This window comes from Ceratotherium simum, chromosome 14 (assembly GCF_057802395.1).
Source record: "Ceratotherium simum simum isolate JZ-2026a chromosome 14, ASM5780239v1, whole genome shotgun sequence".
Lineage (NCBI taxonomy): Eukaryota > Metazoa > Chordata > Mammalia > Perissodactyla > Rhinocerotidae > Ceratotherium > Ceratotherium simum.
The window spans coordinates 9,776,797-9,803,208 of NC_141913.1; the positions used below are offsets into that span (position 1 = coordinate 9,776,797).

General features: G+C 40.5%; 1 protein-coding gene across 2 annotated transcripts in view; it reads left to right on the top strand.

Moving 5' to 3' along the window:
* The first annotated feature begins 14,998 nt into the window (after positions 1-14,998).
* Positions 14,999-26,412, top strand: part of ABHD3 (abhydrolase domain containing 3, phospholipase) — a 38,080-nt gene continuing 26,666 nt past the window's right edge. The window contains exons 1-3 of one of the 2 annotated variants that reach the window (XM_087438996.1): positions 14,999-15,298; positions 15,863-16,026; positions 17,318-17,500. In XM_087438996.1, coding sequence (XP_087295122.1) covers positions 15,137-15,298; positions 15,863-16,026; positions 17,318-17,500 — 509 coding nt within the window. In that variant the 5' untranslated portion in view covers positions 14,999-15,136. The remainder of the gene's footprint in view (positions 15,299-15,862; positions 16,027-17,317; positions 17,501-26,412) is intronic. The other variant, XM_004421042.2, reaches the window with a different exon arrangement.

A 26,412-nucleotide genomic window follows, 5' to 3' on the forward strand; every position in this document is an offset into this window, starting at 1 on the left:
CAGAAACTGTTATCAGACAGTGCTCTGCTGCTATTCTTAGGGTTTTCATGGCCAATTTTTGGGGAAGTGGGTAGCCAGATCCTTCTTCCTAGTAAGTCTTTGTCTGGAAGCTCTGCTGAAACCTGTCCACCATGGGTGACTCTCCTGGTTTTTGAAATACTGGTGGCATAGCTTTCAGCATCACAGCAGCATGTAGCCACCACAGTATGACAACTGACAGACAAGTGATGTGGTTCCTTGACCCAGAAAAGAATCCAGGGCTGCAGCAGTGAGAGCACTGAATCTTAACCACTGGACCCCAAGGGCTGGCCAAATCAGATTGCCCTCTCTTATAGGAGTGGGCCTCATCCAATCAACTGAAGACCTAAATAGAACAAAAAGTCTGAGTAAGAGGTAACTGCTCCTGCCTTACTACTTCGACTAGGACATAGTTTTTTTTCTGGCCTTTGGACTCTTCCTGAAACATCGGCTCTTCTTGGGTCTTGAGTCTGCAGTACTTTCAGACTGGAACTTACACCATTGGCTTTCCTAGTTCTTAAGCCTCTGGACTCAGACATACACATCAGCTCTCCTTGGGTCTCCAGCTTGCCAACTCCTGATCTTGGGACTTCTCAGCCTCCATAAGATAAGCCAATTCCTTATAATAAATCTCTTTATATATATATGTATAAAATTATATATTATATATAATAATAATACAATATAATAATATATATAATATAAAGATGTATATATCTATATATATACGCATCCTATTGCTTCTGTTTCTCTGAAGAAACCTAACTAATGCATGTAGGCTACCGTTAAATTTTACTGGAACATAAGTAAACAATATGAAAATGTGCCCCAAAGAATCTCTAGATTCCAAAAACTGTCCCTTCTTAACCTTTTCTGTAGCAGGAATCCCACTTCCACCTGATAATTGGGACCAATCACTCAGTCAATACAGTAATTCTCTCTTTGCTTGTTGGTTTAGTGGCTTGAGGAACCCAAAATATTCAAGTGTCAGTCTCTACTTCCAATTCAGTGGAAATATTTTAATGTCCTCTGGTACAAACATTCCTCATTTGGGAAATAAGTTCTTTAAACCAGTAAAACACAAAGTTGTAGAAATGAGAATCAAAAAAATTTTCCAGGGTAGTTATTTATTAGTGTGATAGTGAAAAGAGCCATGTCAAACCCTTGATTCCTGAACCTATCAATTATGACTATGGGAGCACCATATATTGGTCACATGTTCAAAGCATATAACTCATTTGGTATTCTATGGTCAGGCATTTAGTTTCAACCACAACGCAGGAGCAAACAGGAGCTGTTTCATAAAGGGAAAATACTTACTGACAGAAGAGGGCATAATTTTTCACTAAAACCCTAGAGTTTTACACTGGGATTTTACTATCAACATTTGACAGAGGATCCATATAGTATCTCCATCTGTCGCAGATACTTAACAACATTGGCTCTGCTGGGTCATATGGCCCACATGGCAGAGAAGCTTGCCCTGCAGTCCAGGCCTGCTGCAGAGTCTTCTCTTGCTTTGGCACCTACTCAAAACTGGCTTATGGGACAGAGCAATACAAATGTGATATATCTTGCCTCTAAAATCCAAAGATGCCCAAGTGTTTTACCTCTTTTTTAGCAAAGTGGCAAGTCGCAGCAACTTGCCTTTTATTTTAGAGAGGATATTCTCATATGCCCCATACTACTGGACTCCTAGTAACTTCACCAAAGTGATGAGACCTAAATTTTCTTGGAGATTATCTCCCATCCCCTGGCATGCATGTGTCTTATTAAGGCATCTAAGATTCTTGATGTTTCTGGCCCACCAAGTCAAATCAATATAATGTCATCACTATAATGGACCAGCATGAAGTCCTGTAGGATGGCAAGACAATCAAGGTCTCTCTAAACTAAATGATGATAGAGAGCAGTAGACTTTACATAGTCCTGAGGAAAGACATTGAATTTATGCTACTGCTCCTACTAGGTGAAAGCAATGTTTGTAATGATACTTGTCAAGTAACACTGAGAAAAAAGCACTTGCCACTATAACAGCTGCGATAGCTGGAGCTGCATATTGATATGTTCCATTAAAGAGGCCACATCTGAAACAGTAGCTGTAGTTGAGTCACTGCCTGATTAACTTTACAATAATACACATCTTCCTTTGCAGGCTAAATAGCAAGTTAAATAGGGAGGTGATATGAATCACTCTCTCTGCATTTTTCAAGTCTTTGATGCTGGCACTAACCTCTGCACTTCCCCCAGGGATGTGGTTTTGCTTTTGGTTTATTGTTTCAGTAAGAAGGGCAGTTACAAGACTTCCATTTGGACGTTCTTACTGTTATGTCTCACTCCATAGATCAGGGAGCCGATGTGCGTATTCTTGCAGTTGCCAAGTATGTCTGTTCCAGCTCGGCATTCAGAAACTAGGGAACTAACTGTGGTTATCATTATAGAATGTACTAGAGCCAAAACTGGATTAACCATGTGACCGCCATAAGCTACCACTCTGACCAATGGATTCCAGTGGCTTCTTGGGTGCCCACAAGGATTGGCATACTCATAGCCAGTATATAGGAATTCCTAAAAATGAAATTTCCCTTTCCCTAGTGCCCATTCACTCTGGAAAATGGCTGCTGGTACCTTTTGGGGAGAAAAACGGGGGGGAGTTATAGGATAAATTTTTGGCTGTGTCACAGGGTCCTTTCTCATGAAGACCTAGCCTCCTCTTCATTCAAGGACCTGTGAAATGGCTTACCACTCCATACACTGGATGGAAAGCCATGGCTCTTCACTGTGGTGACTCAAAACAGATCTCTGCCTACTAGGGCTAGAGTTTTTCTGATTGTGTAGATCAAAAATTACTTAAGGTGCCCATCTATTTAATTCACTGTGGTTAATAGCCACTACCAAAGATCTATGTGAGTTAAAATATCTGACTGCCACTCTGGTCTTATCGCCCGTTTTAGTAAGTGCATTTACCTAGTCTCTGGTGGTTAAGCACTGACACCTGGCCTCTGTTACTCTGGCTTGAAATCAAGGAACCTGTTTCAATGATGAAATTGCCCACTATCATCCCTGACCTGTAGATGGCAGCCGTCAATGAGCTTTTTAAAGACGATGGTGATCCCCTCATCAATGCATTTCTCAATATCTTAGTGAAGAGAGTGTCCTCTGGGACAATTTTTCCTACTCCTGAAGCTTTTGAGTTCCTTCCTTGAAATTATATCAGGGAAGTTTTGGCATCTCCACCTACTGAAAAGTAAGCCACCATTAAGTCCAGTTTTCAGTCAGCTGACCTGCTGCTTGAGCTACACATTGTGTCTGAAAACTCTGGTAAGGGCTCCCATGTTGATAAATTCGACCCAGCCCGATGTTAAGTTCTGTTCTTTTTTCTCTAGCATTTGTAGAATCCACTCCCACACATAGTCTTAGGTCTCTGACAATATAAATTTGCAAAATTTTGCAGTTTGGGGGTGTTTTATAATCTATCTTCTCCCAGGTCAGACAAGGAACTACTTCAGATGAATTCACTACAGGGTCTTCGATCACCGGAAGACTAGTCTCCTCAGACATGGGGAAAAGGAGTGTTTTGATTGGCAAAGACGGCTCAGGGGAATGAAATACTACTTTTCAATAAAAGAGAACAAACTTAATGCACACAACAATTTGGATGGATCTCACAGGCTTTATCTCAAAGAGTTACATACTGTATAATTCCAAATATGCAACATTCTTGAAGTGACAAAATTATAGTGATAGAGAACAGATCAGTGGTTGCCAGGGGTTAGAGCTGAGGAAAGGGTGTGGCTGTTAAGGGGTAACACAAGAGTTTCTTTGTGGTGATGGAACAGTTCTGAATCCTGATTGTGGTGATAGTTACTTGAATCCACACATATCATAAAATTTCATACAACTGTACACTTCCCTCAAAAAAAAAGAGTGCATGTAAAAGCTGGCAAAATATGAATAAGGTCTGTACCTGAGTTAATAGTATTGTACCAATGCTAGTTTCCTACTTCTTACAAGGTACTATGGTTATATAAAATATTATCGTTGGAGAAAACTGGGCAAAGTGTACATGGGAACTCTGTACTACTTTTGCAACTTATTATGAGTCTTAAACTATTTTAACATAAGAAGTTAGTGAAAAAGAAAAAGAAAGACACAAAAAAAGAAGAATATGGGGCTGGCCTGGTGGCATAGCGGTTAAGTTCACATGCTCTTCTTCGGCATCCCAGGGTTCACCGGTTCAGATCCTGGGCACGGACCTACTCACCGCTCATCAAGCCATGCTGAGGCAGCATCCCACATAGAAGAGCTACAGCTCTACAACTGTGATACACAACTATGTACTGGGGCTTGGGGAGAAAAAAGAAAAAAGAGGAAGATTGGCAACAGATGTTAGCACAGGACCAATCTTCCTCAAAAAAAACAGAAGGAAGGACTAGTCAACACTGTACATTAAAAAAAAAGAAGACTCTAAGGGGGACACCAGGGTTCAAGTGTCCCAGATTTGTCTGAATCTACCCAAATGTCTTCATTCTAAGTCTCAGGGTCCCACTTTTTCCCAGTCTATGCCCCAACTTTTACATAGAAGGGATTCTGGGTCCTCAATGATATCATTGCACTGATGAGTTAACCAACCCTGGTACTTCCTTGCTTCTCTGCTTCTAGATTTCTTTTATATGAGATAATAAATATCCTTCTTGTTTAAGTTGTTTTTAGATCCTTCTTATTTAGTTGTTTTTGTAACGTGAAGCTGAAAGCAATCCTAACTAATTCAAATTCCTGACTCATAATTAAATATGTTACTTAAATTTACTCTCTAGTGACTTCCATCCTCTTCCTTTCTAAAATTATTTTTTCAGAACAATGAAAACAATGTTATATTAGTTGGGACCTTTTTACTTCAAAGGACAGAAAATTCAACTCAAATTGGCTTAACCAAAAGAAGAAATCTATTAGACTATATAACTGAAAAAAACAGAAGTTCTAGATTAATATGTATATTGACTTAGGAGCTCAAACAACATCTTTAGGATTCAGTTTTTCTCCGTTTCTCATTTCTGCCTTTCTTTTTCTTGGCCTCCTCTGTCGTCACCAAGTGCCCTCAAGCTCCTAGCTTCGTGCATCCTTATTGCTAGAAGTTCCAGCAAAAAAGAGGTCCCCGCCTCTCCCAACGTTCCCCGCAAAAGTCTCCTTGTGACAAAACAACACTGCGTGGACCATATATCTATCCTTGAATAAAACTCTGAGATCATGATAGGCCTGGGTTTCATGTTACTCTTGAGTTGGGTGTGATGTCAGCTCTACCCAGAGCACTTGGTCCAAGAGCAGAAGCAAGGAAACCAGCGCAAAGAAAGTGGAATAAATGCTCAAGAAAAAAACATTTTGAAAAAAGAATACTAATGATTATGTTGGAACATCTCTTGCAGAGTTTAAACTGAAATTGTTTGAATTCTGAGATTCAAACAGATTTAGAGGAAATCATCTGACATTTTAGATAGTGTCAGCGTTTTGAATAGAAACAATGTGGTGAAATGAAATGAGCACTGAAGTCAGGAGACTTTGGTTCTAGCTTAACATTGATGCTTACTAGCTCTGTGGGCTTCAGTAAACCATATAACTTCTCTGGTCCCAGCAGCCTCAAGTGTATGACAAAGGAGTTAATAATATTTGTACATATAATGGTTCTTGGTTCATTTTTTAATATATCCTAACATGCTTAGGTTTGAGAAGTGCCAAGGGCTGCTGTCTGAAGAGTCACAGCAAACATTTGTGTGGCCCCACTTGTCAGAAATGAAAGCATATTAGGGGCCATAATCTTTGACCTGTGTGCCAGGCTGGCTCTTGAAGGCACTCTGCTCAGAAGTAGGAACAATATCGGCCTCTCCCCACTCCCCGGCTGTCAGAATCTGTCTTTGGGAGCTGAGACATACTCACATCATCCCCACAAATTTGTACTAGCACCTCGGATCCCAACCAACAAACAGCACTTCTTTTCCTTTGTCCTCCCAAATTAAATTTACCAACAGTAAGAACTTGAAAGATGCAACAAGATTCTTGTGAAATCTTAGAGTTGTTTTGTTTTTTTCCCACAAAGACTTTACAGAGCAATTTTTTCCCTTCCTGTTGGCATGTAGTCAAACATTCCACATATAAATTCCAGCAACTCCTCATGTTACCATGAACTCTTTTGAGTGTTTTCAGGCATTCCATCACAGAAAAAGATGCAAATTGGCAATGAGTCCAATTATAATTCCTAGTGCCAAACTGTACAAACTTTCTCTTCTGTTACTTCTCTACCTCCAATATCTACCACAATTATAACATCTCACTGAAATATTCTATTGGGAAGATGAAAAAGTTCTAGAGATGATGGTGGTGATGACTGCATACCAATCTGAATGTAGTTAATGCCGCTGAACTGTACATTTAAAAATGGTTAAAATGATACATTTTATGTTATGTATGTTTTGCCACAATAAAAAAAAGAAACAAGAATTACAATATGATCCAGCAATTCCATTCATAAGTATATACCCAAAGGAATTGAAAGCAGGCACTCAAACAAATATTTGTATGACAATGTTCCTTCGGCGTTATTCACAATAGCCAAAATGTGGAAACATCCCAAGTGTTTATCAACAGATGAATGAATAAACAAAATGTGGTATATACATATAATGGAATATTTAGCCACAAAAAGAAGTGAAGTTCTGAAGCTACAACATGGATGAACCTTGAAAACATTATAATAAGTGAAATATGCCAGAAGGAAAAGGATAAATATTGTATGATTCCACTTACATGAGGTGTCTATAATAGAAATTCGTGGAGACAGCAAGTAGATTAGAGGTTACCAGAGAGGTTGTTGGAGGGGAATGAGGAGTTACTGCTCAATGGTCACAGTTTCTGTTTGGGGTGATGAAAAAGTTGTAGAAATAGAAGTGGTAATGGCTGCACAACATGGTCAATGTAATTAATGTCATTGAATTTTACACTTAAAAATAGTTAAACTGACAATTTTGTTATATGTATTTTACCACAATTTTTTAAAATTTATACTTTAATATACTAAAAACTATTGAATTGTACACTTTAAACAGGTGAATTGTATAGTATGTGAATTATACCTCAGTAAAGCTGTTTTTAAAAACAAGACGGAGATTGGCTGAATGGATTAAAAAAATAAGTAAAAAACATGATCCAACCATATACTGTCTACAAGAGATTCACTTTAGAATCAAAAACACAAATAGGTTGAAAAGTGAAAGGATGGAAAAATATATTCCATGTGTATTAGTTCCCTATGACAAATTACCACAAACTGAGTGGCTGGAAACAATGGAAATTTATTCTCTTGCAGTTCTAGAGACCAGAGGTCCAAAATAAAGGTGTCAGCCAGGTTAGTTCCTTCTGGAGGCTGAGGGAGAATCCATCCCATGCCTCTCCTAGCTTCTGGTTGCTGCTGGCATCCTTGGCATTTCGTGGCTTGTGGATGCATCTTTCCAATCTCTGCATCCATTTTCATATTGCCTTCTTCTCTGTGTGTCTCTCAAATATCCCTTTCCTTTCTCTTATAAGGACACCTGTCATTGGATTTAAGGCCCACCCTAAAACTAAGATGATCGCAAGACCCTTAATTATATCTACAGCAAAGACCCTATTCCAAATAAGGTCACATTCACATGTATCAGGGGTTACGAATTAGACATATCTTTTTTGTAGTCACTATTCAACCCACTACAACATGCAAATAGTAACCAAAAGAGATCTGGGATAGCTAGACTAATAGCATACAAAATAAACTTTAAGTAAAAAATTGTTAACAAAAGGCAAAGGAAGACATTATATATTGATAAGAAGGTCAATCCATCAAGAAGATATAACAATTATAAACATATATCTCCCTAACCTCAGAGCCCCAAAATATATGAAGCAAAAACTGGCAGAATTGAAGGAATAAATAGTTCTACAATAACAGTTGTAGACTTCAATATGCCAGTTCAGTAATGGATAGAACAACCACACAGAAGATCAATAAAGAAATAGAAGAGTCAAACAAGACTATAAGCCAACTAGACCTAACAGAGATATATAGAACACCCCACTAAACAACAACAGAATACACATTCTTATCAACTGCACATGGAAATTTCTCCAGGACAGACCATACATTAGGCCACAAAACAAGTCTCAATAAATTTTAAAAGATTGAAATCATGCAAAGTATCTTATCTGGCCACAATAGAATGAAACTAGAAATCAGTAACAGAAGGAACCTTGGAAAATTCACAAATATGTGGAAATTAAACCACATACTCTTCAACAGCCTGTGGGTCAAAGAATAAATCAAAAGAGAGATTAGAAAATAATATAAGATGAATGAAAACACAAACACAATATACCAAAACTCAAATATACTTTCACTCATACAGTGAAAGCAGTGCTCAGAGAGAAATTTATAGCTGAAAATGCTTACATTAAAAAAGAAAAAAGATTCCCAAATCAATAACCTAACTTTATACCTTAAGGAACTAGAAAAAGAAGAGCAAGTTAAACCCAAAGCTAGCAGAAGGAGGGAAATAATAAAGATTAGAGCAGAGATAAACAAAATAGCGAATAGAAAAACAATAGAATCAATGAAACCAAAAGTTGATTCTTTGAAAACATCAACAAAATGGACAAACTTTTAGCTAGACTGACTAAGAAAAACAGAGAGAAGATGCAAATTCTAAAATCAGATTGAAAGTAGGGTCATTACTGCAGACCTTACAGAAATAAAAAGGATTATAAGAGAATACTGTGAACAACTGTATGCCAACAAATTAGATAACCTAAATGAAATGGACACACTCCTAGAAAAAAACATACTACCAAAACTGACTCAAGAAGAAATAGAAAAACTTGAACAGACCTAAAACAAGTAAAGAGATTGAATCAGTAGTTAAAAACCTTCCCCCAAAAGGGGTCAGCCTGGTGGTGTAGTGGTTAAGTTCACACGCTCCACTTTGGTGGCCCAGGGTTCATGGGTTAAGATCCCAGGCATGGACCTATGCACCGCTCATCAGGCCATGCTGTGGTGGCATCCCATATACAAAATAGAGGAAGATGGACACAGGTGTTAGTTCAGGGCTGATATTCCCCACCAAAAAATTAAAATTAAAAAAATAAAAATAAAAAAACCTTCCCCCTGAAAAAGCCTAGGACCAGAAGCCTTCACTGGTGAATTCTACCAAACATTTGAAGAAGAATTAACACCAATGCTTCTCAAACTCCTCCAAAAAATGCAAGAGGAGAAAGCACTTTCCAACTCATTCTATGACGCCAGCATTACCGATACCAAAGCCAGACAAAACCAACACAAGAAAGAGAAACTTGAGACCAATATCCCCTATGAATATAGATGAGAAAATTCTCAACAAAATACTGGCAAACCTAACCCAGCAGCACGGTAAGAGGATTATACATCATGACCAAGTGGGATTTAAAAGTCAGAATGCAAGAGTGGTTCAACATATGAAAATCAATCAATGTACTATACCATGTTACCAGAATGAAAGGGAAAAATATCACATGAGCATCTCATTTAATGCAGAAAAAGCATTTGAAAATATCCAACACCTTTTCATGATGAAAATCCTCAACAAACTAGGAATAGAAGATAATTTCCTCAACAAAATAAAGGACATTTTTGAAAAACCCACAGCTAACATTATACTCAATGGTCAGGGCTGCAGTCTTATCTGAGGCTCAAGGTCCTCATCCAAATTCATGTGGTTGTTCGGAGAATTCATTTTCTTGCAGCTGTAAAGCTCATGGAGGCTTGCTTCTTAAAGGCCAGCAGAAGAAAGAGTCTCCAACTTCTTCCATGTCTGACCCCCGGACACTCTTTCAAAGGGCTCATTCGACTAGGTCAGGCCTACCCAAGGTAATCTCCCTTTTGATTAACTCAAAGTCAACTGATTAGGGACCTTAGTTACATCTACAAAATCACTTCACCTTTGCCATATAATGTTAAATAATCACAGAAATGATATCCCATCATATTCACATGTCCCATTCACACTCAAGGAGAGGAGAAAGGCGTGTACATCCAGGGGAGGAATCTTGAGAGGAGGACATCTTAGAATTCTGCCTATCACAACTATAGGTTGTGATCTTTGATGAGGTAGGAAAGAACATTGCCTTCACCTGGTTTTGGGTCTCATGCCTCCTACCTCCTCAAGCACCATATCCCATCAGTCACACAAGTGTATACAGAGGTAAGTTTGAAGGTATACAACTAAGAACATACTATTCTCTTTTTTTTGTTTACTTAAATGAGTTGCCTTGCTTAAGAACTGATTTTAGCACATCCTTGCAGTGTTTTACATGATCACTCCACACTTGTCTACTATGGGTACATTTACTTGTAAACAAGCTATTTGGGAATTAACAGGGCAGGGTGTTTTCACAGATGTCAAGGTGCCCAAAAATATTTCTCTTTTCAACTAAATATGATCAGAAAGCTGCATCTATGCATGAAGGGGAAGCAGACGGAGGGAAATATATATTGAAGTTCTATTAAGATAATTTTTATCTCAACCATTTCAGTTGAAACCCATATGATAGTTTCCCTCCTTCCCTCCCGTATATTGTTCTGTCTCACACAGAGTATGTATTTGGCTTTCCCTGGGGAAGGAAGAAGAGGAAGCATCAACTTTATGTTCCTCCAGTTGGGTTATAGTCTGTAAATTAATCTTCTCCACAGGAAGGTATTCCCAAATGACTCCTGTTACCTTGGAGGAAGCAGGCTAATTTACCTCCCTATTATGGATACTACCTGGCTGCCATACCCTGAATCTAATAAACACAAATTAACCTTGAGGGAAGCTTTAAGCAGATTTTTGCTCAAGTCTCCAGTGATGAGTCTAAACAGTACAGATGGGGAGTGGGGGCTGGGGACCACAAACTCATCTCTCCCCTTGATCACTTTTTAAGCCTTCAAGGAATTCAACTTGCTTCTTCCCTACAGAGGTCCCACATGTACATTCCTCCTTTCCAGCATGACCCTTTGCCTGTTACTTGATCCCTTCCTTATTTTAACTCCTTTTCTCATTCTGAAGTCTCTGGCCTCAGTTCTTAGAGTACAGTGCTCCTCCCAAAGAAATCAATCAGTTGCAAATTAGATTGTTAGTGCTAAGGTTGCGCTTTGTTAGTATTAGAGATTGTTAGTGCTAAAAATAGGGCTACAATTAGCGCAATGATAAGTATTAGAACTGAGGAGTTTGGGGTCATAGTTTTATTACACAGCTTTATTAGTAAAGAATTTGGTGACATCTGCAATTTTTTATAACAATCCATATAGAACTACAATATATATTTTTTAATTGAATGTAACCTAAAATTTTTGTTTTTTTAAGTGTATGTCTCGTGATTTTCACTCCTGACATTCTCTGTAAGTCCTCTGCCTGATTTCTGTTGCTGATTTGCTATAGAATGGAGGAGGTTAAGGATATAGGGTGTTGTCTATTACAGATAGAATTTTGCTTTATCCAAAAATTAAAGGAAAAAAAACAGAAATATTGCTAATTAAGAGGTTTAATTCCTCCTAAAAGCCCTCAGGGAGTCCACACACAAGAGTTATGTAAATACAGATGGATAGACACAGAAACAACTATACGTATATATATATCTAGGTTAGTATACATAGATGTATTACCTAACTATGTTAGCTAAGAGGGCCTAAACACAATGACACTCCTGTAACATCAACCACACCCAGTACCCAAGTCTTGCTTTCTAAATACCATTCCTCAATAAAAGGAACCAGGGCATGTTACACAATAGTTGTGAAGATGTGTTCCTATTTAAAACTTGTCTTTCATTACGTCTTGGAATGTTTTGGCCTTTCTTACTTTTAGCTATATATTTTTCATGTGATTTACTTCTTTAAGATTAGCTTTGTAATTTTTTTTAAAAAATTACTTTTTACTGTTTAAAAAGTAATAAATTTTCATTGTGACCATTAAAAAAAGAAATATAAAGAAAAAACCCAAAAATCTCTTAATGGGTTTCTTTAATTTTGAATATTGATTGAAAGACCTGAAATCTTTATTTAAAACATTCCTACAGTAAATACATTGGTAGGCAAAAATGAGTCATTGATATTTATTAACCTTTGAATGTTTTTGTAGAACCTCTTTATGTTCTCTATTAGTTTTCTATTGCTGCATAACAAATTACCACAAATTTAGCAGCTTAAAACTACACGTTTTATTATCTAACATTTTCCGTGGGTCTGGGGTCCAGGCACAACTTACCTGGGTCCTCTACTCAGGTCTCACAAAGCTTCAGTCAAGATGCTGGCCATGCAGGGGCCGGCCTGGTGACGTAGCGGTTAAGTTCGTGTGCTCTGCTTTGGCAGCCTGGGGTTCACAGGTTCAGATCCTGGGCACAGACCTGTGCACCACTTGTCAAGCCATGCTGTGGTGGCGTCCCATATAAAGTAGAGGAAGATGGGCACGGATGTTAGCTCAGGGCTAATATTCCTCACCAAAAAAAAAAAAAAAAGATGTTGGCCAGGCTATGTTTTCATCTGGAGGCATGACTGGGGAAGAATCTGCTTCCAAGCTCATTCAAGGTATTGGCAGAATTCATTTCCTTACAGTTGCAGGACTGAAGGCCCCATCTTTTTGCTGGTTGTTAGCTAATGGCCACCACAAGTCCTGGAGGCCACCACTAGTTCCCTGTTATGTGACCCTCTCTATGGGCAGTTCATGTGGCTGTTTGCTTCCTCAAGGCAGGCAGCAGCCTTTAGCTCCAGTCCGCTAAGCTAGAGTCATATAACATAATGGAATCACAGGAGGGGTGACATCCCATCACTTTTACTATATTCTTTTGGTTAGAAGTAAGTCACAGGTCCTACCTGCACTAAGGGGAAGGGATTATACAAAGGCATGGATACCCCAAGTGATCGTGGGGGGGTCATGTTAGGATCTCAGCTCTCGTTTCCTCATCTAAACTGGATGTAATAGTTCTTGTCTTAAAGAAGATTGTGAATATTTTTCTAATAGAAAAGAAACTTGGACATCTTCCATCTCAACCACCTTATTTTATAGACAAGGAATTGAAGCTAAGAAAGAGTAAATGAGGGGCTGGCCTGGTGGCGTCATGGTTAAGTTTGCACACTCCACTTCGGTGGCCCAGGGTTCACAGGCCAGTATCCTGGGGTACACATCACTTATCAAGCCATGCTGTGGCAGGTGTCCCACATATAAAGTAGAGGAAGATGGGCATGGATGTTAGCCCAGGGCCAATCTTCCTCACAAAAAAAGAAAAAGAAAAAAGAAAGAGTAAATGATTTGCCTAAGTTCAGTGGATGAGTTCAGAGTTGTCTACTCCCAGGTCAGCACATTTTCCACATATTGTGATGCTTATAAAGTAACTTATTTTATTTTATGGTATTTTCACTTTAAATTTAAGGAAAATGAAATATACATGTATTTATTGGTGGGCAGAGCAGAAGGCAGGGGCAGGCATTATAAAGAAAGTCACATGTAAATTGTCAAGCATGGCAACCACCACATGCATTTGTGTTTTCTGGGTGTGCTCAGGTGCAGAGCCAGTGAGTGAAAGAGAATTACTTACGTTAAGGGGAGGCTAGCACATACGTTATTTCATTTAGTCACTCCCAACAACTCTATAACATTGAAATTATTATTCTACAGATTAAAAAAAAAAAACAGGCACAGGAAGGTAACTGAATTATTCTGGGTACTAGCAACCATCAAGTTGTAGTGACCAAATCAAAGCCAAATAAATTTCTCACTTCCAGCCCATCCCATTTCCCTATCACTAATTTATATCATTAATTTACAATCCTGTGAAATTTTTCATAGTCTATACAGCCCTTATCTTTTTCCTTTTGCCTATTTAAGTCTTGCCACTCAGTACCTCTTGGTGGGAGGAACTCCTAATAACAAAATGTTAAATCGAACCCTTTTGGATGCCTATCAGTAACTCCTGGCTTTAGTCACGTTGCCATAAATAAGCCTAGAAGAACCTACTTTATAAACGGTTTCTTGTGGGCGGGCCCTTGGCTTAGCGGTTAAGTGCGCGTGCTCCGCTGCTAGCGACCCAGGTTTGGATCCTGGGCGCGCACCAACGCACCACTTCTCCGGCCATGCTGAGGCTGCGTCCCACATACAGCAACTAGAAGGATGTGCAGCTATGACATACAACTATATACTGGGGCTTTGGGGGGAAATAAAATAAATAAATAAAATCTTTAAAAAAAAAATTAAATAAAAAAATAAATAAATAAATGGTTTCTTGGCTGTACATTAGGTCACTGTGAATTTCCATGAGTCTGTTAAGTTCAAAGCATTAATGAAAAACAAATACGCTTTTAAAAATTTTGAATCCCAGTTTCTAGTCTTGATCTCATTTATTTTCAGGAACCACTTCTCATTTAAGGCACACAGCTACTAAAAAGAGTCACAGAGAGATTTAAAGTCAAGTATGAATGTCTTCACTCTTGAATGTTTACAGAATACATTTTCTCTTTTGATAGCCTTTTGGGACAACACAACTTCCTGGGGGAAGTAGGATTTTTTTCACTACGTAGTGCATTCTCCTAACATAGCTTCGGCATTAACTCCTCAAATCTTTAAATCCAAGACACCCTAAACCGCTAGTTTACGGGAAGGATTAACCGAGACCTGCCGCCGTGCGGAATCGTTCAAGGTCACTGGGGCAGGTGCCTACTCCAGGACCTGAACGTGGGCTGCCAGGCCCATTTCTCTCTCTGAAGTCGACGCCCGCTCTCTCCCCACTCTTGGGATTCATCCAGGCTGACTGCGACCTGGCCTAGAGACCCCTCTCCACCCTTCCGGTGGCCGAGCTTGGAACCGCGCCTCTGGAACGTTCCTGAGTGGCTGGCGGTGGGGGCGGCTCCAGGGAAGCGGGGCGGGCCGAGCCACGCCTCCCCGGGCGGCTCGGCCGCGCCTGTTGGCGGAAGCCGGGCTCTGCCGAGAAGGAGCCGCTCTGGGCTCGGGTCCCCGGCGGCGCCGTGTCCCTTTGCGCCCGCTTGCCGGCTGGCTGGCCGCTCACCGCAGAACCTGCGCTTCGCGCTCCCCGGGCCATGCAGCGCTTAGCCATGGACCTGCGGATGCTCTCCCGGGAGCTCTCCCTCTACTTGGAGCACCAAGTCCGGGTTGGGTTCTTCGGTTCGGGAGTGGGCTTATCCCTGATCCTGGGTTTCAGCGTCGCTTATGCCTGCTACTACCTGAGCAGCATTGCCAAGGTGAGCTAGGGGTGGCGCGGGCGCCGAGGCGCAGGGCCGCGGTGGCTTTGCCAGGAGCGACAGCATCGGGCGAAGCCGGAGGCTGCCTCTCGGCGGGGCGGGTGGCTGGGGCCGTGCTGGGGCGAGCATGCTGCTCCCTAGTTGTTGCCTTTCCCCGCCATCTGATGGACGCCCTTTGAGCGCTCGCGGGAAAGCCGGCTAGCCACTGCCCGCCTGCCGGCGGGTCCGGCCCCGGTCCTCGGCCCGCAGCCCGGACCCTGCTGACCTCGGCGCTGGCGGCGCTGCCCTGTCACCGTTCACTAACCCTGCGAGGCTGCTCGGCAATGCTGTAGCACTTTTGAGAATTATTCCCTTATCCCAACTCTTACCTTTCCCTCAAGGGGTCTGATAAACCAGTCTTTTAAGTCCGTTGTGACTGTGATTTATTTGCGTCGGGCTTCCAGAAGGAGATGTAATCGGAGGGATTGCGCGCGCGAGGGACGAGTCTGTACTGATTTCTGGTTTACAGTTGGCAGAAACTTTGCTTTCTTCTGGATCCTTCACTGATACTGGCTTTCCCTACAGAAACCCCAGTTAGTGACAGGGGGTGCGAGTTTCAGCCGCTTCCTTCAGGACCACTGCCCCGTGTTGACAGAAACGTACTACCCGACGGTCTGGTGCTGGGAGAGTCGAGGACAGACACTGCTGAGACCTTTCATCACGTCCAAGCCCCCAGTGCAGTACAGGAAGTAAGTAAATTTCCGTTTTCAGTCATTTCTTCAAAATCATGGTTTTTTGCATACTCCCAGTTCTTGGCTAATAGCACCTCTGGTTTAGTAAGTGAAAGGAAAACAAAGGGGGAATGAAAATGGAAAGTATGTCCTCCACCCCACACCCAGCTGCAGGGAAATATTCAGGTATTGCCTTTGACCTTTTTTTTTTTTTTTTTTTGGTGCCCTGATGTTAATGGTTTATTTCTAGGAGAAGAGAAGTGTATGGGGGTCACTCTTTTTCTAACTGTCATGCATCTGTCCCTATGGACCTAGGTCCTTTGATGATATGCACCAATTCATTGATGATATGCACCAGTTCATTGATGCTTGGAGTGGGGTGGGGGCGAGAATGCCGGTTAATTTGGATTTTGTGTGATGGACTCTTGTAAAAGGACTTCATATTGATAAGCAAATGGGTTCTTTTTTTATTTTTCTGTGAGGAAGATCAGCCCTGAGCTAACATCCATGCCAATCCTCCTCTTTTTGCTGAGGAAGACTGACCCTGGGCTAACATCTGTGCCCATCTTCCTCTACTTTATATGGGATGCAGCCACAGCATGGCCTGCCAAGGGGTGCATCGGTGCACCCCGGCATCCAGACCCAGGCCGCCAGCAGCCGAGCGCGCGCACTTAACCTCTACACCACAGGCCGCCCCAGCAAATGGGTTCTTGATGATAATGCCCTTGAGGTGTTAGAGATAGGGTCCAGAATATATCAGTAACCAGGAGATTTAAATGGTGCCTATTATTAATTTCTCTGAGTCATCTAGTTTTTCTGGAGTTCCTTTTGTTAACTGAAACTTAAATTCATAGATACTATGTGAGAAGTACTTTTGATATTTAAGAATCAAATTTTGTAATATTCTCTGTGGGGAGACTGCATTATTGAGTCAGAGATCCAGAGCAGTGATCAGATCAGCATTTCACTTATTCATAATTCCCTATTGAATTATTTGGGTGACCTCAATCAAATAGGGGTTAAATGCTAGATATTTTAGAATAATGAGGAAATGATTACGATAAATATTTGAAGTACTTTGAAGGTCATTTTTATATACTACCTTTTACTGGTGTTGCTGGAGTTACTTTATGGTACTAATTTCATAACATTCCTGTAATGAAAGTGATATAAGTGTATGTGTTAGTGAATGCTGAAAAAAGTTATTTTGAGATGACCAAATAATGTAATTTATTTATAGAATTGACACTAATATTAAGACATGACTTGAAACACTTAGTGAGTATGTCTTTTGAATTATTTATTTCAGTGAACTTATTAAAACTGCAGATGGAGGACAGATTTTACTGGACTGGTTTGATAATGATAACAGTAAATGTTATATGGATGCCAGCATCAGACCTACTATCTTATTGTTGCCCGGCCTCACTGGAACAAGCAAGGAATCATATATCCTTCATATGATCCATCTCAGTGAAGAATTGGGATACAGGTATCAGTGAAAGATTTTTTCCATTTTTCACTTAATTCGTTCTAAATGAAGCACAAATATATCTACATGTTTGTGTCAGAAATACTTGTTATTTCTTCCCTGGTTTAAGCAATCCCCTAAATTATTATTTTTCTCTGCTTTCTATTTTCCCTCTTGTTTCAGGAAGATACATAACTGAATCGTCTCACAGAAAATACCACTTAGTATTGGAGGCACTCACCAGATTTTGGTTGAATGAATGAATGAGATTAGAATCACCTAGGAATTGACATAGGAACCAGGTCTGAGAAGCAGTAGGCCCCACTGAAGGGAGTGCTATGGAAAATAGCAATTACAAACGCCTGAGAGAGTACACAGTGGCCCTCATGTCACACTCCATATTTGGGCCCTGGATCCACTAATCTTGTCTCGTTGGCTTGGATCCCAAGTATAAAAAGTATTCAGAATCAGCTTGTAGGTCATCCTTATTTTTCCAAGGTGACTCATGCCTGTTCTGTCCCTCTGAGTTTGCAGATGCACATGGCTAGTGTCCTGTTGATAATGCCATGGAATTTTTTTTTGGAGGAAGATTGACCCTGTGCTAACATCTGTTGCCAATCTTCCTCTTTTTTTTCTTTTTCCTCCCTAAAGCCCCAGTACATAGTTGTATATCACAGTTGTAGAGTTGTAGCTTTTCTATGTGAGTCACTGCCTCAGCATGGCTTGATGAGCGGTGACTAGGTCCATGCCCAGGATCTGAACCGGTGAATCCCGGGCCACTGAAGCAGAACATGTGAACTTAACCGCTGTGCCACTGGGCCAGCCCTGCCATAGCATTTTTGAGTAACCATTATTCAACTCAGTCACCAGGTACAACTTAATTTTTTGCAAGTGACTTAGTAACTTTAAGTTTCTGGTTCAGCTCTAAAATCTTAAAAAAAGCATCGTTGTGAAAGGTACTGCTTTTCTGTGCCTCAGTTTTTTTAGCTGATGGTAATTTTTATAATGGAATACTCTGAGTTGCCTTTAAAGTAAGTTGTATTTTTGTTAAACATTTGTTTGTGTGAAAAATTGATGTTGAGTTTATATTAATAAAAACATTTTGATATAAAGGGGAAAATGCCATAATAGGTCATTCAATTTTAACAAGTAAACTCTGATCTTTTACAGAAAAAGCCTATTTTGTCCATGAAGTGGCAGTCTTTCAGCTTTGATATGGTGTTCCAGAATTATGGTTCCAATGAAATTTGCTCTAAGCAATAGCACGAGTTCATCATCAATCCATGTTTAAACCATCCAGGGCCGGCCCCGTGGCTTAGGGGTTAAGTGCTCGCGCTCCACTACTGGCGGCCCAGGTTCGGATCCCAGGCGCGCACTGAGGTACCGCTTCTCTGGCCATGCTGAGGCCACGTCCCACATACAGCAACTAGAAGGATGTGCAACTATGACATACAACTATCTACTGGGGCTTTGGGGAAAAAAAAAATGGAGGAGTATTGGCAATAGATGTTAGCTCAGAGCCGCTCTTCCTCAGCAAAAAGAGGAGGATTAGCATGGATGTTAGCTCAGGGCCGATCTTCTTCACAAAAATAAATAAATAAAGCACCATCCAGTTAGATGTGAGGCTTGATTCCAATTTTTTTCTAAAACTTAGTCATGCTCAAAAAGTACAGATCATAAAGCCTTTTGTACCTGTTTAACTTGCTGATTCTGTACTTGGCCTGAGCTGCCTCCCAACACTTAGAAAGCGCTTTTAAAAACAATAAACTTGGGCCGGCCCCGTGGCTTGGTGGTTAAGTGCGCACACTCTGATGCTGGTGGCCCGGGTTCGGATCCCGGGCGCGCACCGAGGCACCACTTCTCCGTCCATCCTGAGGCCGAGTCCCACATACAGCAACTAGAAGGATGTGCAGCTATGACATACAACTATCTACTGGGGCTTTGGGGGGAAAAAATAAATAAATAAAATCTTTAAAAACAATAAACTTGAAACTCAAGGACTGAATCTCATAAGCCCTGGAGTTGCTCGTACGCATGACTTTCTTCCATCACTTGTAAAAGTTGCCAAACTTTATTACCATGGCTGTCATTATACTGTGCTTCAAAGCTGTTGGAAGGTTCTAGCTTCCCTAAGGGCCTAAATCTCTTCTATTGGATTCCAAAATTTTATTGAGAATGTGTGATATAAGGAAGGCTGTGCGCTTATTTTAGGTACTATGAGGAGATGCAAAGAGTTGTGAGCAGTTGTCCTTGCCTCAGGGAGCCTATGAGAGGGGAAGGCTGGACAGGTCACTGTCAGCTGATTAAAGACCCAGCTTATTTGAGTTTAGGCACCTCTAACACTGAATCAGACTGGGCTTGAAGGTAGCAAATGCGTGAATAAGCAATGGTCAATAAACTCTTCAATGGCCTTTGGGCCTATCATCATGTATTTTTAACTGCAAGGAATCTCTGAATCTAGGTCAGAGAGGGTGTATCAGTTAGCTTTTGCTGTGTAACAAACTATCCCAAAAGTTAGTGGCTAAAAACAACCATTTTGCTCATGATTCCCTGGGTCAGCAATTTGGGCTAAACTCAGCTGGGTGGTTCTTCTGGTCTGGGCTGGGATCATTCATGCATTTGTGGTCAGCAGCCAGGACAGCTCTGTGCTTTGGGGGCCCTCAGCAGGGATGACTCATCTCAGCTCCACATGGTCTCTCATCCACCATCAGGCTTGCCCCAAGCATGTTTGTTTAGTGGCAGAGAGTTCTAAGAGTGCAAAGTAAAAGCTGCAAGGGTTCTTGAGGCCCAAGCTGAGAACTCTCACAATGTTGCTTCTGCTGCATTCCAGTCAGAGCAAGTCACATTCTAGTCAAAGCGAGTTACGTGGTCAGCCCAGGGTCAAAGGGTAGGGAAATAGACTTCACCTCTTGATAGGAAGAGCTATAAAATATTTTTGCAATTTACCACAGACAGCCAAGTAGTTTCAAAGACCACTGAGGTAAAAAATGGATCTGGAACTTTGGTGCAAGGCTAGGTTGAGTCACAAAACAGATGAAGTCATTATACTGTAGCATAGGATCTGGTAGGTAACAGAGCTTGTGGAAGGCTACGTAATACAAGGGATGTGCAAGGGCTTTGGAGCCAGGCCCAGGTTCAAATGTTGGAACTGCCACTCACTGAGTGACCCTAGGCAATTAATTTTTAACTACCCCAATCACAGTTTCTTGCTTACTGCAGAGAGTTTAAATGAATTAGAATGGATAAAGTACTTGGTTTAGTGCCCTGAACAAAGTGGGTCTTTAGAAATGTTTATGTCTTCCTTCTCAGATCTTCTATTCCCTGATCAAAAAAGAACATTTTTTATAATTTAAAGAGCAGGTACAAGCAAACCTACCTCTTGGGAAATAGAAACATCTAGTTTCCTTACAGGAATGCTTGGATATTATTATAATGTCTCTTATACAATAGAGTTTCATAGGCAATATGAACACCCCAATATCATGGGGTACACTTGCCTTAGGGCCCCAGTTACCAACTCGTGTAAAGGTTGAGTGTTTAGGGAGGGTCACGAATTCTGTCAGGTCACCAGGGAACTGTTGATGCTTTACCGGTGAGATATGATTTAGACGTTAGAGAGAACCTAACTCCTAGCGTGTGGACAAATGAAACATAAGAGTTTACTATTGTTGCTATTAAACAAATTTTTTTTCCTGTACCTGAAAACTAACAAAGACACAAAACTTTTCTGTTAGTTTCACTAATTCAAAATTAATAATGGATGGGATGGAAAGTAAGCCAAAGTTTCTTTATGCTAATTGTGAGCAAAGGTTTTACTAAGTCAAAGGTAAATAGAATTGGGGCCGGCCCCGTGGCTTAGCGGTTAAGTGCGTGCGCTCCGATGCAGGCTGCCCGGGTTCGGATCCCGGGCGCGCACAGACGCACTGCTTCTCCGGCCATGCTGAGGCCGCGTCCCACATACAGCAACTAGAAGAATGTGCAACTATGACTTACAACTATCGCTTGGGGCTTTAGGGGAAAAATAAATAAATTAAAAAAAAAAAAAAATTTAAAAAAAAAAAAAAAAAGGTAAATAGAATTGAATGGGGAGTACTTGGCCTGCCTGCACGTTGTCCATGTTCACTGGCAGAGTGCCAGTATGTACTCCCTGAATAAACTTGCCCCTGAGAGGAGAAGAGAATTGCTGAGCCAAACAGTCCCAGCCATTCTTCCAGATTTTATCATTCTTCCAAAATTTATCAATCAGATAAGTCCTCCATCTTCTGGAGAGTGAGTAAATTGAGAAAGGCCAGGAGGCCAGGAGTGTGTTTAGAGAGAATCCCTCCTCACAGAAACTAGAGGAAAAGTTGTTCCCTCTAGTAAGTTCCACCCATATGATTGATAAAGTAGTTAGAAATCTTATCCATTTATTCAACATTTCTTTTTAAAAAATATCTATTCAGTAACACAGCCTAATAGATATTGTTTTGTGTGGCTGAATAATATCCTGTTTTCTTAAATCTTTTTCCCATTCTCTGAATTAATTTCCAGGACTACAACTAAAAACGGGGAGAAAGTCAGTAACTCTGAGAATATCCAAATCATCTTTTACTTTGACCTCTTTTATTGAGAGCCTTCATCTACCAATTTATTCCACCCCCAATTAATATTAAAAAGAGTGACACATCCAGAATTATGTAATAATAAGTTCATATTGAAATCTAGGTCAGTCGTTAAGTATTTTGGTACCATACAGTATCAGAACCTATATTCCCAAAGAGTATATGGTCTAGTTGAGGTGACAAAGAGTATGCAGTAGTAGGGAAGAAACGCATTAAAGGACGAAGATTGGCTGCAAGTGACAGAATACTCAAAATAGCAGTGACTTAAGATACAAGTTTCTTTCTCCTGTAGTAATCCAAGAAGGTAGACCGGGGCTTGTGTTGTGCTCTGCAGTGTCAGGAAAGTGAGCTTTTTTTCTTGCATTTCTTCACAACGCACGGCTGCTTCAACTTCAGCTATCGCATCTGTGTTCCAGCACCCAAGAAGGAAAAAAAGGGAGACCAGAGAGCGCATCAACTTCCTTTAAGGATGCTTGCCGGCACTCGTGCACACCACTTTTACTTGTCTCACTTCAGCCTGCTGTTTCTTAGCTGCAAAGGAGGCTTGAAAGTGAAGTCTTTATTTTGGGCAGCCAGGTAGCCACTTGAAATTGGGGGATTCTGTTACTGAGAAAGAAGGGGAGGGGAAAGAAGGGCGATAACTGGCTGCCTCTAACACTGAGTGGTTGGAGTGTTACAAATGGAGGGATTCTGGAATATCAGAAAAACCAAGCAAGACATTTTATGAAGGGAAGGAATTGGTCAGCAGTGTCAGATGCAACGGAAAGGGCGAGGAGAACAAGGACGGACAAAGCACTTTGAGAAGATTCAGTGTGGCAATGAGGAAGGAAGCCCAACTGCTGGGGGTTAAGATGACCTCAGGAGGCAAGAGCAGGAGTGGATCACACATTTGACTACTTTTAAATGTTCCTTTACTTTCAAGTTAGGGATTGGGCCTGCACATTTTTGATTCAGGGGAAGTAGCACCAGTGGATACTAGGTTTTAGGTGACATTTAGCTTTTCCTGCAGCATTAGGAGTGCATTTTCTGGTCATCTACAGACTCTTCCTGAGGGAGGAAGGAAGGGGAGGCTGCGCTAAGGAAAATGAGGCAGTGAAACAAAAGGGCAGTTCTGCCTACTCCCCAGTCTAAAAGCAGTATCTTAGGTAAGAAGTCATTTTAAATTGACACCAGAATGTTTTAATCTAAAAGTTTTTTTATCATTTTGTTGTTGTTGTTAAAATAATTTGGTTTTTAAAATTTTGAGAATGAGTCAGTTTGACTGATTATTTATGAGACTGGCAGGATGAAATAATGCTTATTAGAAAGCACTGAATGAAGGTATTTCTGGGAAAATTTACAGTGGGTACTGACAAGTGGTCCCATTCTCTAGGGAACTAATTGTTAGATGTTCCACTATGAAATGATACCTCAATTAACAAACTTTCAGGGGCAAAGCTCTTTTTATCAGAGCTGGCATGCACTCCAAGGGTACTCTGTGTTCAGAGCACCCGTCTTCTTTGGAAAAAGAGACTTGAATGTTACTAGCTTAGATAGCATGAGGCAGCTTAGTGAGCTGGTTAAGTGGATCCTTGAGTCAGATCTGCCTGGATTCAGATCCCAGCTCTGTCCCACACTGCCTGTGTATCTATGGACAAATTATGTAATTGCTCTGTACTTCAGTTTTCTCATCTGTAAAGATACCTATACCTCATAGGGTTGCGAGGATTGCACCTCATGTACAGGAAGAATGTTAGCCCGTAATGAACATTTTAAAAAGTATTAGCTATGAAATGTAAAGGAGTGAATCAGGCCATCGTCTGGCTTAGGGAAGAGCCTCACTCTTTTAGTCTGGTCAGACGGAAATGAGGTACTTCCTGCCTAGATCCCACAGGGAGAAAGAAGGTAATGCCTTGCTCAGGTGGAGTGGTTGCTGGAGTCTACATCCTGGAACACATACATGTCTCTGACTCAGTTTTGCGTAATAAAGTTGCCAGCAGTGACCTGTGACACTGGAATAATTCCTATTAGTTCAGAGTACTATTAAGAGTAGGTTTGTTATTTTTTTTTTTTTTAAGATTTTATTTATTCATTTTTTTCCCCCCAAAGCCCCAGTAGATAGTTGCATGTCATAGGTTCACATCCTTCTAGTTGCTGTACGTGGGACTCGGCCTCGCGTTGGACGGAGAAGTGGTGCCTCGGGGCGCGCCCGGGATCCGAACCCGGGCCGCCAGCATCAGAGCGCGCGCACTCAACCGCTAAGCCACGGAGCCGGCCCATGAGTAGGTTTGTTATTAAATAGGGTTTTTCTGTAGGCTAGTTCAACTAGGGCTTTAGTTGACAGATTCTACAAAGATACCAAAGAGATCTAGTTAGAATTCAAATGAGTAAGATAAAATATGAGAACATCAGAAAGCAACTGAGTAAATGTTAGGGAAAATGGGAGAACTAATGGGAAAAATGTTCGAGTTAATGGCAAAAAAAAAAAGATTCCAATAAAGTGTTATAAGAGATCACTGAAAGAGAACTCTTTTTTTTTTTTTTTTAAAGATTTTATTTATTTATTTTTTCCCTCCAAAGCCCCAGTAGATAGTTTATGTCATAGCTGCACATCCTTCCAGTTGCTGTATGTGGGATGCGGCCCCAGCATGTTCCGGAGAAGTGGTGTGCGCCCGGGATCCGAACCCGGGCTGCCAGCAGCAGAGCACGTGCACTTAACCGCTAAGCCACGGGGCCGGCCCTGAAAGAGAACTCGTGATGCTAGTTGTATAATAGGTTTTCAGTTTCCTCACATTGAGGATAACTTTGACTCTTTTTTCCCCTTGTGGCCACTGGTTTTGAAATACTATGTCTAAAAAATAAACTGTATTATTTAAATGTTAATTTCTTGGTCTTTTTTAAAATTTTAATTCATAGGGCCACTTATAACTTATGAACAGCAAGAGATAACTAGAATTGCAATTTTAGTTTCCTATTAATAAATTTAGCTTTGTTTAGTGCCTACCACATGATAGGGCCCATACTAGGTGCTATACATAGGTTATTTTACTTAATATGTACCCAATTCCAAGATATATATTATTATCCCTATTTTACTAACCAAAAACAGAACTACAGTGTTAGTAATCTTGCCAAATTAGTCTGTGACAGGGTTAATATTCAACTGTACAGCTTTGCTGCAAATAAATGTGTGATTTCTTTTAGGCTCTTTGAAATGTTGATCATTTTTGAAAACTCTTTTTTACTACCTTTTTACACCCTTGGATGTCTCAGGCTCTTAGCTTGGGAACAACTACCTCCTCAAATCCCATGATTGTTGCCTGTTGGGATAACGTAGACCTGTAATATCATAGGACTCAGTCTTATCAGGGAAATTCAGACATGACAGGCAAACAAGTCATGTTTCCTACTCAGGGTATAGATTTTGTAGGGAGAGAGTTGAAACAAGAGAATGAGGTTCTTAAATTATGAATTAACTTTTACTGTTCTCTGTTACTGTGTGATAATCGGGAGTTGGGTATGTAATATAGTCAGTAATGTATTCTTGTTAATTATTGTGTTTGATTTCTGACACTTCACATTCTAGAAAAAGATATATGAATTATGTTAATCTGTTTTAATATCTTTATGATCTTAGTGAGGTTGGAAATGTTCAAGTATTATCATTTCTTTTAAAAGAATGTGTATTTTGTTGTTGGATGTAGTGTTATATAAATGTAACTTAGGTTAAGATAGTTGGTAGTGTTATTCAGACTGTTTACATCTTTTTTTTTTTTGCTGATGAAGATTCGCCCTGAGCTAACATCTGTTGCCAATCTTCTTCTTTTTTTTTTTCCTTGCTTGAGGAAGATTAGCCCTGAGCTAATATCTATGCCAGTCTTCCTCTATTTTGTATGTGGGTCGCCGCTACGGTGTGGCTGACAAGTAGCGTAGGTCCGCACCTGGGATCCAAACCTGCACACCTGGGCTGCTGAAGTGGAATGTACTGACCTTAACCACTACACCATGGGGTCGGCCCCCAGACTGTTTACATCTTTACTAATTTTCTTTGGCTCATCAATAGAAGGATGTCAAAATCAACTATGATTGTGGATTTTCTATTTCTCCATTTAATTCTGTCAATTTTTGCTTCATGTATTTGGAGGCTTTATTATTAGTCATATATATGTTTATGATTGTTAGTCTTCCTATGAATTAACTCTTTTACCATTATGAAATGTACCTCTTTATCTTTGGTTGTGATGTCTATCTGATATTACTGTAGCCACTCCAGCCTTTTTATGCTTACCATTTACATAATATATCTTTTTTCATACTTTAACTTTCAAAGTATCTGTGTTTTTGTGTTTAAAG